At 37.7% G+C, this 15569-nt stretch overlaps 2 protein-coding genes across 3 annotated transcripts; both read left to right on the top strand.

The window, feature by feature from the left end:
- Positions 1-2960: 2960 nt before the first annotated feature.
- On the top strand, positions 2961-7132 carry LOC113288014 (serine/threonine protein phosphatase 2A 59 kDa regulatory subunit B' gamma isoform-like). The gene is made up of 3 exons (XM_026536940.1): positions 2961-3258; positions 3389-4821; positions 6354-7132. Exons 2-3 carry the CDS (start codon positions 3544-3546, stop codon positions 6744-6746), a joined length of 1671 nt encoding a protein of 556 aa, XP_026392725.1. The 5' UTR covers positions 2961-3258; positions 3389-3543; the 3' UTR covers positions 6747-7132.
- A 145-nt stretch (positions 7133-7277) lies between these two features.
- Positions 7278-11681, top strand: LOC113288013. 2 transcript variants are annotated; one of them, XR_003330425.1, is made up of 16 exons: positions 7278-7772; positions 7927-8044; positions 8176-8363; positions 8480-8587; positions 8667-8731; positions 8831-8936; positions 9019-9102; positions 9232-9378; positions 9478-9606; positions 9742-9843; positions 9921-10005; positions 10104-10171; positions 10251-10364; positions 10440-10633; positions 10710-10801; positions 11122-11147. XR_003330425.1 is itself a non-coding variant. In XM_026536939.1 (16 exons), exons 1-16 carry the CDS (start codon positions 7632-7634, stop codon positions 11216-11218), a joined length of 1767 nt encoding a protein of 588 aa, XP_026392724.1. In that variant the 5' UTR covers positions 7278-7631; the 3' UTR covers positions 11219-11681. The 2 variants fall into 2 exon arrangements, 1 of the variants encoding a protein (XP_026392724.1); XM_026536939.1 differs by having other exon boundaries at positions 10440-10562; positions 11122-11681.
- The last annotated feature ends 3888 nt before the right edge of the window (positions 11682-15569 follow it).

Consider the following 15569-nt stretch of genomic DNA (forward strand, 5'->3'; position numbering starts at 1 on the left):
GAACCCTCACAACTTACTTGGATCTCTTTTCACAACCAAGTATGCTGATTTTTTTTCTTTATGGGTCTGACCGATGCCTAAATAATCACTTTGGTGTTATAAGAGCATTGTAAGAGGTAGATAAATTGTTGAAGATGGTCTTCGCTGGTGTGTTGGCAATGGAGATAATACTAGCGTCTGGGATGAATCATGGGTTACTAGGATCCTTATCAAAGATCTGTAGGATGTGGACCTTCAACATATTCAACATCTCAGAGTAAACCTTATAAACTTTAAAACAGAGTGTTGGAATCTTGATATCGTCGCCAACATCGTCCCTTCAGATGTTTTAAATAAAATTCAACCCATCCTTCAGATAAACAAGTATGGCCTGAAACCAACAATAGAAAAGTTACTATTGAATTTGCATATACTCTTATTTCAAAGGACATTGCTGAGGAGAAAAAATCGATTCTCAATTGAGGAAATTATGACATATGAAATCTCATTCGCATATTAAACATTTTCTTTGGTTACTTGATCACAAGAAAGTGCTGGTTCACAACATTCTTCAGTAAAAGGGTTTGAACATTATAGACAGTTGTCCGTTATGCTCATCTGGTTCCGAAACTATCAATCACCTTTTTGTCGAGTGTCTTGTTATGCTAGCCTTTGGACCAAATTTGCTTTTGACCGAGGTTTAAAGATATCTTCTTCTCATGTTAATTTTCACTGGGTTTGCAGTCTTAGTCAGTACTATACTCGTGGGCAGCAATAACTAACTAACTGTATAATCACACTCATGTTATGGAAGATTTGGATCTCCCACAATAACCTTATTTCCAATCACCAAAACTTCAGTGTGAATTTCATTATGCACCAGGCTCTGTGCAAAGCCCAAAAATTTGTTTCACTCAACTATTTTATCTCTTAAAGTTAAAATGGGACACATTACTTTGGTTGGATTTTTCTTTATGTAGGTTACGACATGTTGAATATAGATGGTGCTTCTAATTCTAGTCGACTTGTAGGTAGCGGTGAAGTTATTAGGTCTGACAACTCATTTGTTGCTTCCTTTTCCAAGTATGCTTTTACCAATGGTAACAATATGACAGATCTATGTGCCATTAGAGAAGGTTTGCATCTGGCTTCTACCTTGGGCATCACTAAGCTTCAAGCGGTTAGTGACTTCATGTACATTGTGTGTTAACGACTTCATGTACATTTTGCAACTTGTCAAGGATTTATGTGTTGCTCTTTGGTATTTGTCAACATCCTGCAAGATACGTATACTGCGGTTTCTTTATTTCAGGATGTATCTTTTGCTCACAACTATCGTGATTTGCCTGTTATGAATCAAGTGTGAGTACCCCTCTATCTTTTTTGGTTCGGTTATTATATAATGATGTAATGGAGATGCTTATCCTTGTAGTGTGAAGCCGTGTAGTTTTTGAAAAAGCGGAGGTATAACAACCACACCCAATAATTCGTCCGGCAATATGTATGGACTAACTCCAATATAATTCCAAAAGAACCATCTTATAAAGCGAGCTCAATCAAGAAATATACCAAAGAGTTATATCTCAATTTCTCAATACAATCTGCAATCGAATTGATAGAAATCTGTGAGCCCGATTGATGTGAGAAATAACTTGGACGGTACCAAAGACCAATGCCCAAGTGCAAATCAATTACACTCCAACATACAAGGTCGGATTTACCAATTGATTGAACAGTGCACAACCTGTGATATTTCAATTATATAAACAAATATAATACGAAAAAGAAATAACACAGACACCAGAAGTTTTGTTAGTGATGAAACCGCAAATGCAGAAAAACCCCGGGACCTAGTCCAGATTTGAACACCACACTGTATTAAGCCGCTACAGACACTAGCGTACTACAAGTTAACTTCAGACTGGAATGTTGTTGAGATCTAACAAAGTCTCACACCGATTAAGGTACAGTCGCGTTCCTTACGCCTCTCAATCCTAGCAGGAATCTACGCACTTGATTCCCTTAGCTAATCTCACCCACAACTAAGAGTTGCAACGACCCAAAGTCGAAGACTTATAAACAAATTTGTCTCCCACAGACTTATAAAAAGCTTCCAACACATATTTTGAGAAATAGATAACCGAGTTAAACTCAGTTCGAAATATCAAATGTGTATAATATGAAAATCTATATAGCTTTCGTCTCATTAGGAGATAGAATAGAAGATACTGCTGACTGATAGATAAGTTTTAGTCTCCACATACCTTTTGTTGATGAAGTTCCTCCACGCTCTTCTTATTAGATCTTCGTCTTCAATCGATGAACGCCGTGAAGTCTAAAACTCAACTACATATTCTATCCTAGTCCGAGACATAACTATAAATAGACTAGAAATCAAGACTTATAGTTTTGATTAACAAAACTTGACAAACAAACTTGAGATAGCAATGCTTACGAGTTCGAACGAGCAATGCTCTAATATTTTTTGGTATAAAGTTCGAGACCTTCGGGTTAGCCAGAATAAAGAAAAAAAAATTAAGACCAAAATGAACCCACTGAATGACAAGCCTACAACTGAGATACAGTAGATGTAATAGCGTAAACAGACAAAATTTTCAATCTTTTTAAGGTACTTCAATGCTCATATCGTATTTTTATTGATTCTCTTCCGAAAACATCCCTTGATCTAGACAAGTCAACGAAGACAAACCTAAATAACAAATCCTCCAAGGTCTACACAGTCTTTATGATACCTCAATCAAAAGATCACCAGACGGTGTGACTGTTTCCTTGCACTGTTTGTGATGGAACATAGATATGACGACAGTAATCGACGCTGTCACACATCAATGTAATTTTTAACAAATATTAAGGGCATTATGATAAAGACGGATTTATGCATGATTTTCAGATAAGTATTCCATCTTTTTTCTTTATTGTTATTAACTCCTTGGTCAATTTCTTCTCCATTTTCTTTTCACAAAATTTTCAGCACTCTTCATTTTTCCTTTCTCTCTTCTCTGTTCTCTCTCAGTTAAAATTTACATCTAAAAGAAAAGAGATCAAAAATAAAAGAGAGAAGGAGAGAAAAGGGTTTTCATTTGCTGGTCTCTTTGTGCGTTCTGCTCATGTTTTCCTTTCTCTCTCTCTCTACACCTCCCTAACAGGTGGTATTAGGGTTTGATTGAGAGAATATTGCTCAGCTGCAGATTCCCTAAATTTGATTTCTAGGGTTTTGTTGCTGTTTCTTGATTATCTATCCAAAGTGCAATAATCAATGTAAGTTTAATTGTCTATTGATACTCATCGCTTATAAAATCATTGAAAATTTTAGATTTTGTGATTGAATTGTATAAGTCTAGGATTTGAATTCTGAGCATATCGTTCCTTTGTCATTCTTTACGTGCAGAAAATTCATAATATGTTGTGGGCTCAATGAGTCTTTTTGGTGAAGTGTGAGAATGGATGGAGGGGATTAAGGAAAAAAGTATTTGATTTATCACTGGGTAGGGTTGAAATAGCTGCTGAGAGGTGTTTGGTGAGGTTGGTGTTAGCACTTTTAGGATGATAAAACAGATACTCGGAAAGTTACCAAGGAAACCATCTTCAAAATCTACGCCAAGCGGAACGGTTAATAATGATGGAGGGGTTGTTTTAGGTGCTTCTTCAATGAATTCATCTCAAGGAGTGAATACTGCTGGGGCAGGTAATAATAACTCGAAAGGAAGTTCGACTTCCGGGAAAAATTCTAGTTCAACAGTAACTGCTTCCCGTTCTAACAATTCATCTTCTGTATCGAATGCCTCTAGTACGAATAAGTTGAAAGATGGGAAAAAATCTGCAGCTGTTGCTCTCCAAACAGGGCAGGTTTTGCTTAACAGTGTTTATGAGGCATTACCCAGCTTCCGAGATGTTCCTAGTTCTGAAAAGCAGAATCTTTTTATTCGGAAGCTGAACATGTGTTGTGTTATATTTGACTTCCCGGATCCGTCGAAAAACATCAAAGAAAAAGATATCAAGCGGCAAACCTTGCTTGAGCTGGTCGACTATATTACATCTGTTACCTCTAAGTTTAATGAGGTTGTTATGCAAGAAATCACGAAGATGGTGGCCGCTAACTTATTTCGCACATTTCCATCCTCAAATCACGATAACAAGTTCCCAGAGAGTTATGACCCAGAAGAGGAGGAACCCACTATGGAACCAGCATGGCCCCACTTGCAGGTTGTTTATGAGTTCTTACTTAGATTCGTTGCTTCTTCAGAGACAGATGCCAAGCTAGCGAAAAGATACATCGATCATTCATTTGTATTGAGGCTGCTAGACCTTTTCGATTCCGAGGACCAGAGGGAGAGAGAGTATCTAAAGACGATACTCCATCGTATTTATGGGAAATTCATGGTACACCGTCCATTCATCAGAAAAGCCATTAACAATATCTTTTACCGTTTTATCTTCGAGACGGAGAAGCACAATGGGATTGCGGAGTTGCTTGAGATTCTAGGAAGTATAATTAATGGATTTGCGTTGCCGCTAAAGGAAGAACACAAACTATTCCTTGTTCGGGCATTACTGCCTCTGCACAAGCCTAAATGTGTATCGATGTACCATCAACAACTTTCTTATTGCATCACTCAATTCGTTGAAAAAGACTTCAAACTTGCAGATACAGTGATAAGAGGCCTTTTGAAATACTGGCCAATTACTAATAGTTCGAAGGAGGTTATGTTCCTGGGTGAGCTGGAGGAAGTTTTGGAAGCTACGCAGACAGCGGAGTTCCAGCGCTGCATGGTCCCTTTGTTTCACCAAATTGGCCGCTGCCTCAACAGCTCACACTTCCAGGTATCGTATTCAGATAACAGTTCATTGTGTAGTTCAAATTTTAAGTTTGACATTCCCCAAGTGACATTACCTTTTCTATGACACTTCGTGTTTCTTCTGTGACAACAAACTATGACTTGCCCCAAGCTCCTTTTCCATTTAATGCTCTTTCCTCCTTTCAAAGGTTATGATGTATGCCATCTTGTCTGTCAATCGCTTCTGGTAGTTTAGAGTGCTTTGACATGGTGATTCTAGGGAATACACGCTAATAGATGGTGTATATTAGTGATGTTGCTTATATATTTGCTTATTTTTTGTTGGTGACTGTAAACTGAGTTTATGGATCAAGTAAGAGCAATTTAATTGTAAAAGTCAACTATAAAAGGTCCATTGTAAGACCCAAGTAAGAAGCTGTCTAGGCATGAAACCAACTAAAAAACACTCAAGAAAAAAAGAATTCCTCCGGTATATCAGCTATACGGAAATGTAGGTCATAAAGCTTCCTTTAGATGAGCTGGCTATTATTCTCAAGAGATACTGCTCTAGTTGTACCTTCTTTTGGTAAATGCTGGAACCGCCATCAAGAAAGCGTTACTCCAATACGGGATTGCTTTAACAGAAGCTAACCTTGTATCTAACAAATTGGGCCAAGTTTGCACAGGTTCACCTTACTTATATACTATCTAATCGTTGGTTGGCATGTTACATGGTCGTAAGGTCTGCAATTGCATATTCTTGTCATGATACACCTTACTTATATACTTAATCGGGAATAAAGCACTAGAAATATTAAAAGCTCGCGACTTTTAATATTTTTTTATTTTTTTTGTCACGAATTTCTCCTGCGTAGTACCTAACTGTATGCATTTTGAGAAGCTTGAGCAGTCTGTTGCAGGTAATAGTTAGAGAGGATAGAGTAACCCTTTTTAACGATTAGCAGCCTATGATATAAGCTTAGGACTACGACTGTCTTTGAGGTTGCCTTTGACAAAACAGGTTCACGTGGGATAGGTCTAGAAGATCTTATTGAGCAATGGTGAAGTTTATATGCTTGGCATGATTGTAGAATACTAGAAGGGAAGTTGAAAAGGTTGTTTTGTTAAGTCAATGATGAGCATTAGTCGTAACTCGTAAGAAGTTGTCTCCAGGGAATTAGGATGTGAACTCTACCATTCTTGAGAGAAACTCAAGAGTAAGTTAGAGATAGACATCAAAGAGATGTCTCAGTTTTCTTTGTCAATGATGATGAGATTAATTCTTCTGAGAATGAACAGAATTATTTGGTTTTTAAGTATCAAAACACAGAGGAGCTACAAACTTCCAGTCTCTGGGTGTTGGATGTTCCTTTTAGTTAGGAATGTTTCAAGTTACCTCAACGGGGTGCTTGAATGAATAAGAGAGCATCATTATTTGATGTCAGTCCAGGCATATTGAAGGGGCAAACTTATATATATATATATATATAAGTCCTGTTCATTTAAAGCCCTGTTGTTTTTAGTCTGACTTTCTTTCCTCAAAATTGGTTGTGAACATATTATGGTTTTTGTCTTCAGGTAGCTGAACGCGCATTGTTCCTTTGGAACAACGATCACATCAGAAACCTTATTACTCAGAATCAGAAGGTGGTCCTTCCCATAATCTTTCCGGCCTTGGAGAAAAATACAAGATTACACTGGAACCAGGCTGTTCAGAGCCTGACGTTGAACGTCAGGAAAATTTTCTCAGATGCTGACCCAGAGCTCTTTGAGGAGTGCTTGACCAGATATCAAGAAGACGAATCTAAGGAGAAAGAAATAAGGGAAAAGCGTGAATCAACGTGGAAGCGATTGGAAGATGTTGCAGCATCCAAGGCTGTGAGCATCGAAGCAGTGCTGGTGCCTCGGTTGACGTCATCCCTTTCCCTGGGTGGTACCACCACAAGCCCAAGAGCTGCTAATGGTAGTTGAGTGGATGGTGCCAAGGTTGTATGAGTTATTCTTGTTGCTATCTCGGTACTAAAGACCGGAGAGAAGAGTTCCAGTACTGATGAGCTCCTCTTCGCCTCTATTTCATTCTTCGTGATGAGAATGAACCCCACACCTGCACGCCCGAAGAAGATGAAGCAGAAGGCGGGTTTTGTTCTGTGGCCCTGAGTTTCAGTCTTCTCCTCTGTTTAAGTTTTTTTTTCCTCTCATCAGCCATGGAATGTGTAAGTGTGTGTATCATATTGGGATTTGGTTTAGGAGGTGGTGTTTCTGCGGATTTCCTACCTTTTGCTGCTGCTGCTGGTATTATCTTTATTTTGTGTAATACTGGAAGAAAAAATGTACCTGTTTTCCTTTCTTTTCTTTTTTGCCGGTGTCTTTTTTTTTTGCGTTCTTCTTCAGGGCTTCCTGAGGTTTGCCGTTCCATTTTGAGTTGTTAATAGATTAGCACCAAATGTATAGACGTATTCCTGTGATACTATGTATGGGACACTAGCAGTCTAGCACTGCCAACCTTTTGTCTCATCTTTCTCCATTGAAAACATAATGTAAGGCCCCAAATCAATCTTAAATGGGCCTCTAGGAGCGAGGCGAAAGATGATACATCACATCTGGACTGGCTGACCTTGTAGGATGCAAAGACAGGACTATTCAGCTAAAGCACATAATGGGCAAATCTCCACAGGTGACGGATAAAACAAGTAACTGAATCAAGGAACAAAAATCACCATACATTCATGGGTCATTCAAGTGAACACGTCAGACAGCAATGGGTATAATAATACTCATTGGATTTTCTGATTCCTTAAGCTGTTGTTCATGGGAAGAAGATCAAGCTAGTGTTGTTCAATAAGAATCGGTGGTACCATGTTGGTCTTACAATTCCATAGACCGATAACTACTGGATCATCTCCAATTAATGGTTTCCATAGGCAAGGAGGAGGAAAGTTTCAGAGGAATCAGCAGAAGTTTCGTTTGAACGCCCAAGCTCTTCCCTCCAGAACCCAGGTAGCTCTTCAATGAAAATGTGAGAATAAAATTGGGTTTTATCATAGAACCGTAAAAGAAATATATTTGAGTTACTTCCATGAAGTTGATACTTTGTGTAATTAACTGAGATATGAAGTTTATGGGTACTATTTGAATGCTTTACTTTTTGCAGAGGATAATGGAAAGTATTTCAGTTAGTGGTGAAGTGGGTGGAGCTGGTGGATCATACTCATACAATGCTTTGAAGAGGTTGGATCAAATATGGACTAATCTTTGTTCTATCCAAACAGGTAATGTCCATTTGGATTGATGATTTACTACTTACTATTCAGACTGAACCATCTGATCCGAATTGGATAAGATTGCGAATTTAGGGGAACGTATGAGTGGATGTTGATTAATGTATTCTTGTCTCTTGCAGCTCCAGAACAACCATATCAAGTAGTTTCACAGTCCCCAGGGACATTCAACGTTTCCGATGTTGGTCCCAAAGAAATACTTACATTTGATGTGTTAGTTTGCGGAGGTACTCTAGGGATTTTTCTTGCAACTGCGTTAAGTTTGAAGGGACTTCGAGTAGGCATTGTTGAAAGGAATCTCCTAAAAGGGGTATATTCTGAAGTTCACTCTAGAAAAAGAAAACAAATACTTCATAATTTGTACCAACTGCTCAATATAACCATCTTTACATGTGCTGAGATTGGCTTATCTTGTCTGTTCATCAGAGAGAGCAAGAGTGGAACATTTCGAAGAAAGAGCTCTTGGAACTTGTGGAAGTTGGCATTCTGAAGGAAGATGATATTGAACTAGCAACAGCAATGAAATTTAATCCTGTAAGTTTACAGTGCGAAATAATTCTTGTGTACTCTTATGTTTTAGGTGTGACAGAATCTAAGCACTGCTTCTCTACAGAACAGATGTGGATTCGAGGGAAAAGGGGAAATATGGGTAGAAGACATTCTTAATCTTGGTGTTTCGTAAGTTAGAACTTTTGAAAATACTATGCTACTTCTACGTTCCTATGAAATAAATGGCGTATAAATACATGACATTTTGCTCTCTTTACGACGCTATAGTCCAGCTAAACTAATAGAAGTAATGAAGAAACGTTTTACTTCCCTTGGTGGCATCATCTTTGAGGGATGTAGCGTGTCTAGCATAAATGTATTTGATGATGCAGCAGTACGTATACTAAACTTTTTACCCCTTCAAATGCATTATTGTAGTAGCATGACTGGATGTTTACCAGTACCCTGCTCTTCAGGTTTTAAAACTCGCTGAAGGAAAAACTCTGTCTTCGCGTCTCATCATTGATGCGATGGGAAACTTTTCCCCCGTGGTAAAACAGGTTAGGTTGATTACTTGCACAAATATCGTACCCTGATCAAGGATGTTAAGCGTCAACTATGCTCGTTTACAAAATTTAGTTAGGAAAATGCAAAGAGAAGATGTGACACACTGCTAAGCATATTTGCAGATAAGATCAGGAAGGAAGCCAGATGGTGTTTGCCTGGTTGTCGGTTCATGTGCTCGTGGTTTTAAGGATAATGTAACAAGTGATGTCATATTTAGTAGTTCATCTGTAAAGAACGTTGGGAATGCACAAGTGCAGTATTTTTGGGAGGTAATTTGCTATACCATATTCCTTCACAAAGAAATGTGTAATGTAACTACATCAGAATCTTTGAAAATAATGTCTACATTTTGTTTAAATGTTGCACAGGCTTTTCCAGCTGGGTCTGGTCCTACAGATCGAACTACCTATATGTTCACTTACGCTGATCCTCAACCAGGGTGCCTGAAATTGGAGGAGTTATTAGAAGACTTCTGGGATTTGATGCCTGCTTACCAGGTTTATATCTCTGTTCCTTTCTTGCCATGAAGTTACACATCCTTGTTGTCCATCAGAACAGTCACACGTCAACATTTGTGACACTGACTCCGATTCCCTTAACTTACAGTTTTTCTCATTTTCTCGTATATGTAGGGTGTTTCACTTGATGATCTAGAGATACTGAGAGTCATCTATGGCATTTTCCCTACATACCGTGACAGTCCACTTCCATCTGCTTTTAATCGTATTCTACAGGTTCTTACCTTTCACTGTACTATATTAACCTGAGTTATAAACAGATCCTCAAGAGAAACTCAGATTTGTGCATGCAGTTTGGGGATGCCAGCGGCATACAATCACCAGTCTCATTTGGTGGATTTGGAAGCTTGACTAGGCATCTTGGCCGATTGTCAGATGGTATGTTCCCTAATCCTTCTTTACTAAACTATTCTTTACATAATTATAAACAAGCGAACGAAGACTAACATGCTTAGGTTTCATCTTCGTGGATTCAGGAATTTATGAAGCAGTTAATAATAATTTTCTTGACTCTTCTAGCTTGTCCTTGCTGAATCCATACATGGTTTGTATCTTTTGACACAGTCCACTACATGGTTTGCTCCTAACTCCTCAGAATCTCATAATAAGTTTGTTATGTGCAGCCAAACTTAAGTTCATCCTGGCTGTTTCAAAGAGCAATGTCAGCAAAACCAGAAGCTAATGTTTCACCAGATTTTATTAATGAACTTCTCTGCGTAAATTTCCAGTGTATGGAGGTATACACTTATGCTGAGTTTTTTTTTCCTTCCTTTTAGCTTAATATGTGCAACTACTAACTTCATTATTCTCAGAGACTCGGCGATCCAGTACTCAGACCATTTCTTCAGGATGTTATACAATTTGGTCCTCTAGTGAAGACATTGGGCTTAGTTATGATAACCAAACCTCAAATTATTCCTTCTATATTCAAACAGGTAGAAACTCAGAAGCACTGCCTCCAGTCCAGCTATGATTATCAATATTGATGTCTATTTACTGTTGTGAGGTATTTGAATTGTTTATCTATGTTCCCCGCCTTAGCGAATATGGAACTGGGTTAACCCTCTTCTTTTTTTTGGCAGGTGGGAGTTCCTGTGCTCATAAGCTGGTCTGGACATTTTTTCATGTTGGGTTACTACACATTTCTCTCAACCTTTGTTGATCCTGTCATAAGGTAAATATTGTGTGGTTGTTGATTTCCAGTTACTACAGAGTACACGTATAAATCTGAAATTAAGAACAACACGTCTATTTGGCTCCGTGAGGCAAACAGAAGCCTGAGATCCTGGAGTCGCGGATTTTTGGGTTCAATGGACAAACCACAGACCCACACTCGTGCAATGTTTAAGATAGGCCGTGTTTGCTTTTCGGTCGTATTTTGCAATCCAATATCTTTTGGTAAAATGTGATTTACCTCACTAACTGCAATTCTGCCGCTAATATATTGTCTGTTGTTTTCGGCTGAATCGCTCCATTTTGGGATTGATATAATAGACCATGGGTGAATACACTGCCGGCCAAAATGAAGTATGACTGGAGAAGACATCTGGAGGCTTGGAAGTATGGATCTGGATTAGATTACACGCTATAAGGGTTTATTCAACATTAAAGGAACACAACATAAATAGAGCAATCGATCCTTTATGATGTTCTACAGTGCAAGAATTAAACCAACTGTTCTTCAACAGCAGCATGTTCCAGAGTTTTCCTAGACTGGTGAAGTCTGGAATCTGAGTATTTCTAGTTTCTCGAGAAGCTGATTTTCAAACGACAACCCGACTACAGATAACTGAGAGTTGTGTCATATGCCTGATGCTCTGTGAGGTCTTTGCGCAAGTTTTGGCATGATACTGTAGCTACTGTCTTTCTGTACCAAAGAAATTTGTATAATATAATATAAACAGACATCATAAATGCTCACAGAATTATGGCATTTTCAGATCTCCCAGTGTATGTATTAGACGAATGAGCCTCATTTCTACACATGGTGTGGACCAAACTCAGCGCTTGTTGCCAGCCCACGAGAAACGCTTCGTTCAAAAATAACCAAAATACATTGCCTTATTAATTTTAATCAAGTACACTTAGTATAAATTAACTACTTGTTTGTTAATTTCAATGAGATCCTGTAAATGTTTGCATGTGGGTTGGTGTTGGTGTTGCTCCTATCTCATGGTCAGCTGCTATAGCCGTATGCTTCGGGGTCTTGCCTCAGACCACTCATCTGGATTCACATGTTGAACCCACGTTTTCTCCTTCCCTGTTGTCCGGGTCTCAATATATCTACTTATATGACGACCTGCAGCCGTTCCATCCTTGTACTGTTGCTATACCTTTTTAATGAGTTCTCAACAAGCACACATAGGTTTATAATCCTTTTTTTTTTGAATGCATTGCATTTATAAATACTTCGCCATTTGGAAATGTGGTTTAATCCTTACTGCGAATGCGGCAATTTCTCACTTAAGTTTGTCGGTTGACAGTCATCGGAAAGTTGATCATGCACTAACTACTTCTGTAACAACAGCAAATTTTGGGCAAAGCCAGTAATGCAGTAAATTGTCGTGTGAGGATGCAAGATTGCAAGGTACTTAGCAAGCAAGCGAGATGAGATATGATGGCAACCCCTAGACCTAAAAGATAACTGAATTTTTTAATCTTAGCTAATAAAAGTTCTAATGGTTTATAATGACGCTTGCAACTGGATTATCATTTTCCCTCTAATTCCTTTGTTGTTTTCTGTTAGGTGAGCATGGGCGTACGAGATTTTTAAGTTAGATATTTAGATTAAGGCGGTACAGTTTACCAAGATCGAGATGTTTGTTCACAAACCACGTTTAATTTACCATTCAAAAATAAATTAACACGTACGACTGGCTTAAACCTGACTAAACTCAATAGATTGTCGTCACCAGGCAAAAACCGTTTAGAAAATAAACAACTACTGGAGTGTAGTTAGTATCAAACTGTGAATTACTTATAATGATTCTACGTATGATTTATAAAACTCAATGGATTGATCAAGAATCTTATAAACAATTAATTAGGGGGACAATAAGTTAAAGTTTGCGGACACCCAACTCAAAATCAATTGACAATGAGTAGAGATCCTAAAAAATTATAAATCACGTAATCTTAGTTGTCCATATAATATGGGACTAATAATCTCAACAAATAATTGGAAATCATGGAGGGATGAAATTGAAAATTTGGAATTATCTATCCATATGCATAAACAGACAAAACACAGCACCATTAATTAATCATCAAAGTATATATATCATTATTAAGATCTTATAGTTTTTTTCATTTTTAAACTTATACAGATTTCTAACCAAACAATGAAGCTAATAATTCCTCCAAAGAACAAAGGAAAAGAAGCTAACAATTAACTAGATACACTAAATTAATCAAACAAAAATCACATTGTGAACTATCAAGTAATTAATCTATTACCTTTCTGTACAAATTCTTTCTTATGTAACTCTATCAAATCCAGTAAAGACCCCATCTTGATCAGTCGCATCTTCTATGATCTTAATTTGATGTGATTGTGAATCATGAGCTGAGCTCATCCCATGCCCATTCACTGATCCTAACTGCAAAAAAAAAAAAAAAAACTCTTTGTTTCGGATCAAACTATCAACGATTGTGCAGAGGATTTGATCCGGTGGGGATTCTTCTTTTCTCTGAATCCAAATCTTGGGCATCACCAGTTGAGAGTGAAGGAGGTCTAACTGGAGTTGGATGAAAAACTACAACAGTTTGATGCTGATTATTTGTTGTAGCGAAATGATCATTGTTCTTCAGGAAATAAGTTTTGCTAAAACCATGAATTGGAGTACTTAGAGAGACAACTATAAGCAGAAGAAAACTAAGATGATGTAAAACATTACCGGAATAGAATTGAGAACTTCTCATTATCTCCAAAATGTGAAATGGGTCTTTGCTTGATTAGCTTGAAGTGTGTATATCAGGTTTTTTGTTTAGGTGGTGGATTTGATGATTATAATGAATGATGATTATGACAACAAAAATAGCACCAACAATGGCTCTCTTTTGGTGTTCAGAGAGAGAGAGTGAGAGAAAATAAGTAAGAATGAAAGAGAAGTGGGTTTTCTTGTTTTGTGTCTTGGGGTCTACAGATTACAATTATATATGCTGGTGAATTCTCTTTGCTGTTTTATGAACACCAACATTTGATGTTCAAATCAAAGTTTGACTATTTGTCAAACGCTTAATCTGACGGCCGAGTTAAATTTGGTGCTGATGGAAAGCGTTAAGGATAGGTCCAGCAGGAGGCATAGAGGCGGTGATTTGTTGGGCTGCCAGAGAGGTGGTGGGGTTGACATAACTTGAAAGCAAAGAGAGATGTGTAGTCAATGTCAAATATAACCTTTGACATTCCAGAACATGTAAAGCATTTGTGTGCAAAATAACGAGGGTAACCATGTCATTAAAAAGTCAAAGTCCTATTAGAAAGCTGATTAGCTTTTTCGTATTTTTGTTAGATAATTATTAACGAAAATTTTGGATTTATATTGAAAATTATGCAAAAAGTCAAAAGATCACTTTCGTTCTATTTAGCAGACACTGTTTCTAGTTCACACAATGATGGTCGTCACCGACTCAGATGATGAGATTTTGAAGAGAGAGAGAGAGACAGATAAAGAATGATGAGATGTTTCCAAGATGCAGTAGAATTCCACGATGCCCTGCACAACAAATATCTTTTATCTTCTTGTTCATGGAATTTGATGTTCATAGGCACTCGATATACTTACTAAATTATACATCTTCCGTGTAGGCTGTAGCACCTGTTACTCTTAAAAGAGGACTCTTGTTTTTAGCATTGTCAAATAGCGAAAACTTTAACAATCCTGATATGTCAACCGAAATTTGTTGTTTCATGGAGCCGGTTGCAACTCTGTTTTAGGCGGGCTTCGATATCTGTCAGAAATAGTAGTGGAACAAGAAAAAAACACACTAAGGATCCACTTCTAATAGGACCCACCACATCACCCAAGTAGTAACGAGTCGTCGGGTACAAGTGTCGGCTACTGTTCTTAAGAAAATGTAGAATCGGAATTTATTTTCTTCAGTCAGATTTTCTAGATCCATTTTAATGAAAAACGTTCGCATACACAGATGAAATACTCAATTATGATGACTCTATTAGTCATAGAGTCATCATTAAATGTCCATCAATACACAATACTATTATCTTGTGGTGTTGCTTTAAGAGAAAAAATGATGAATATGGAAATGATGGATAAGTTGGCAGATAACTAGGGTAAAGCACGGCCTTGTGTTAATCAGTTTTGGGGTGACTCTCTACACCACGCCACCCATGCATTACTAGGCACTAGCAGTACATCTTTTATTATGTGTTTTTTTTTATATCAAGTCGATTTTAGTGGGAGGTTGAACATTCTATAAATAGTTTGTAAATCAATCAATACTATCAACTTCCAAGAGTTAATTCCCAGTCTTAAATCAAAATAAAGTTGATTGATTGATGGGACGAAGATAGGTCTGTGCAGTAGTAACTACTAACTAGGACGATTGTTCGAGTTTAGAGACCACAGTTTAGATTAACCTTAACATTGGGGGTTTTGAACTTTGAAGGTTTAGATTAAATCTCGACGAATCCGTGTGGTCGTTTGGCCATGGATCACTTATCTGCCTGGAGCTCCACGGTCCCAATTGGTGAATCAACTCAACATATTCGACTCGTTACCTCTCCTGCTTCACCCTCTTGGTATATTTCAGTGATGGTCGGGGAAATATAAAAATTAAAATACGACATATTCCATAAGCTGTTCTGCAACACAACTATAGAAAAGGTATTAAAAAATATACTCGATATTATGTATATATTTTGTTATGATCATTCTTAGGCAAGATATTAGATGTATACAGTAGGATATCTTTTGAGTTGT

This window comes from Papaver somniferum, chromosome 6, assembly GCF_003573695.1.
Source record: "Papaver somniferum cultivar HN1 chromosome 6, ASM357369v1, whole genome shotgun sequence".
NCBI classification, from domain to species: Eukaryota; Viridiplantae; Streptophyta; class Magnoliopsida; order Ranunculales; family Papaveraceae; genus Papaver; species Papaver somniferum.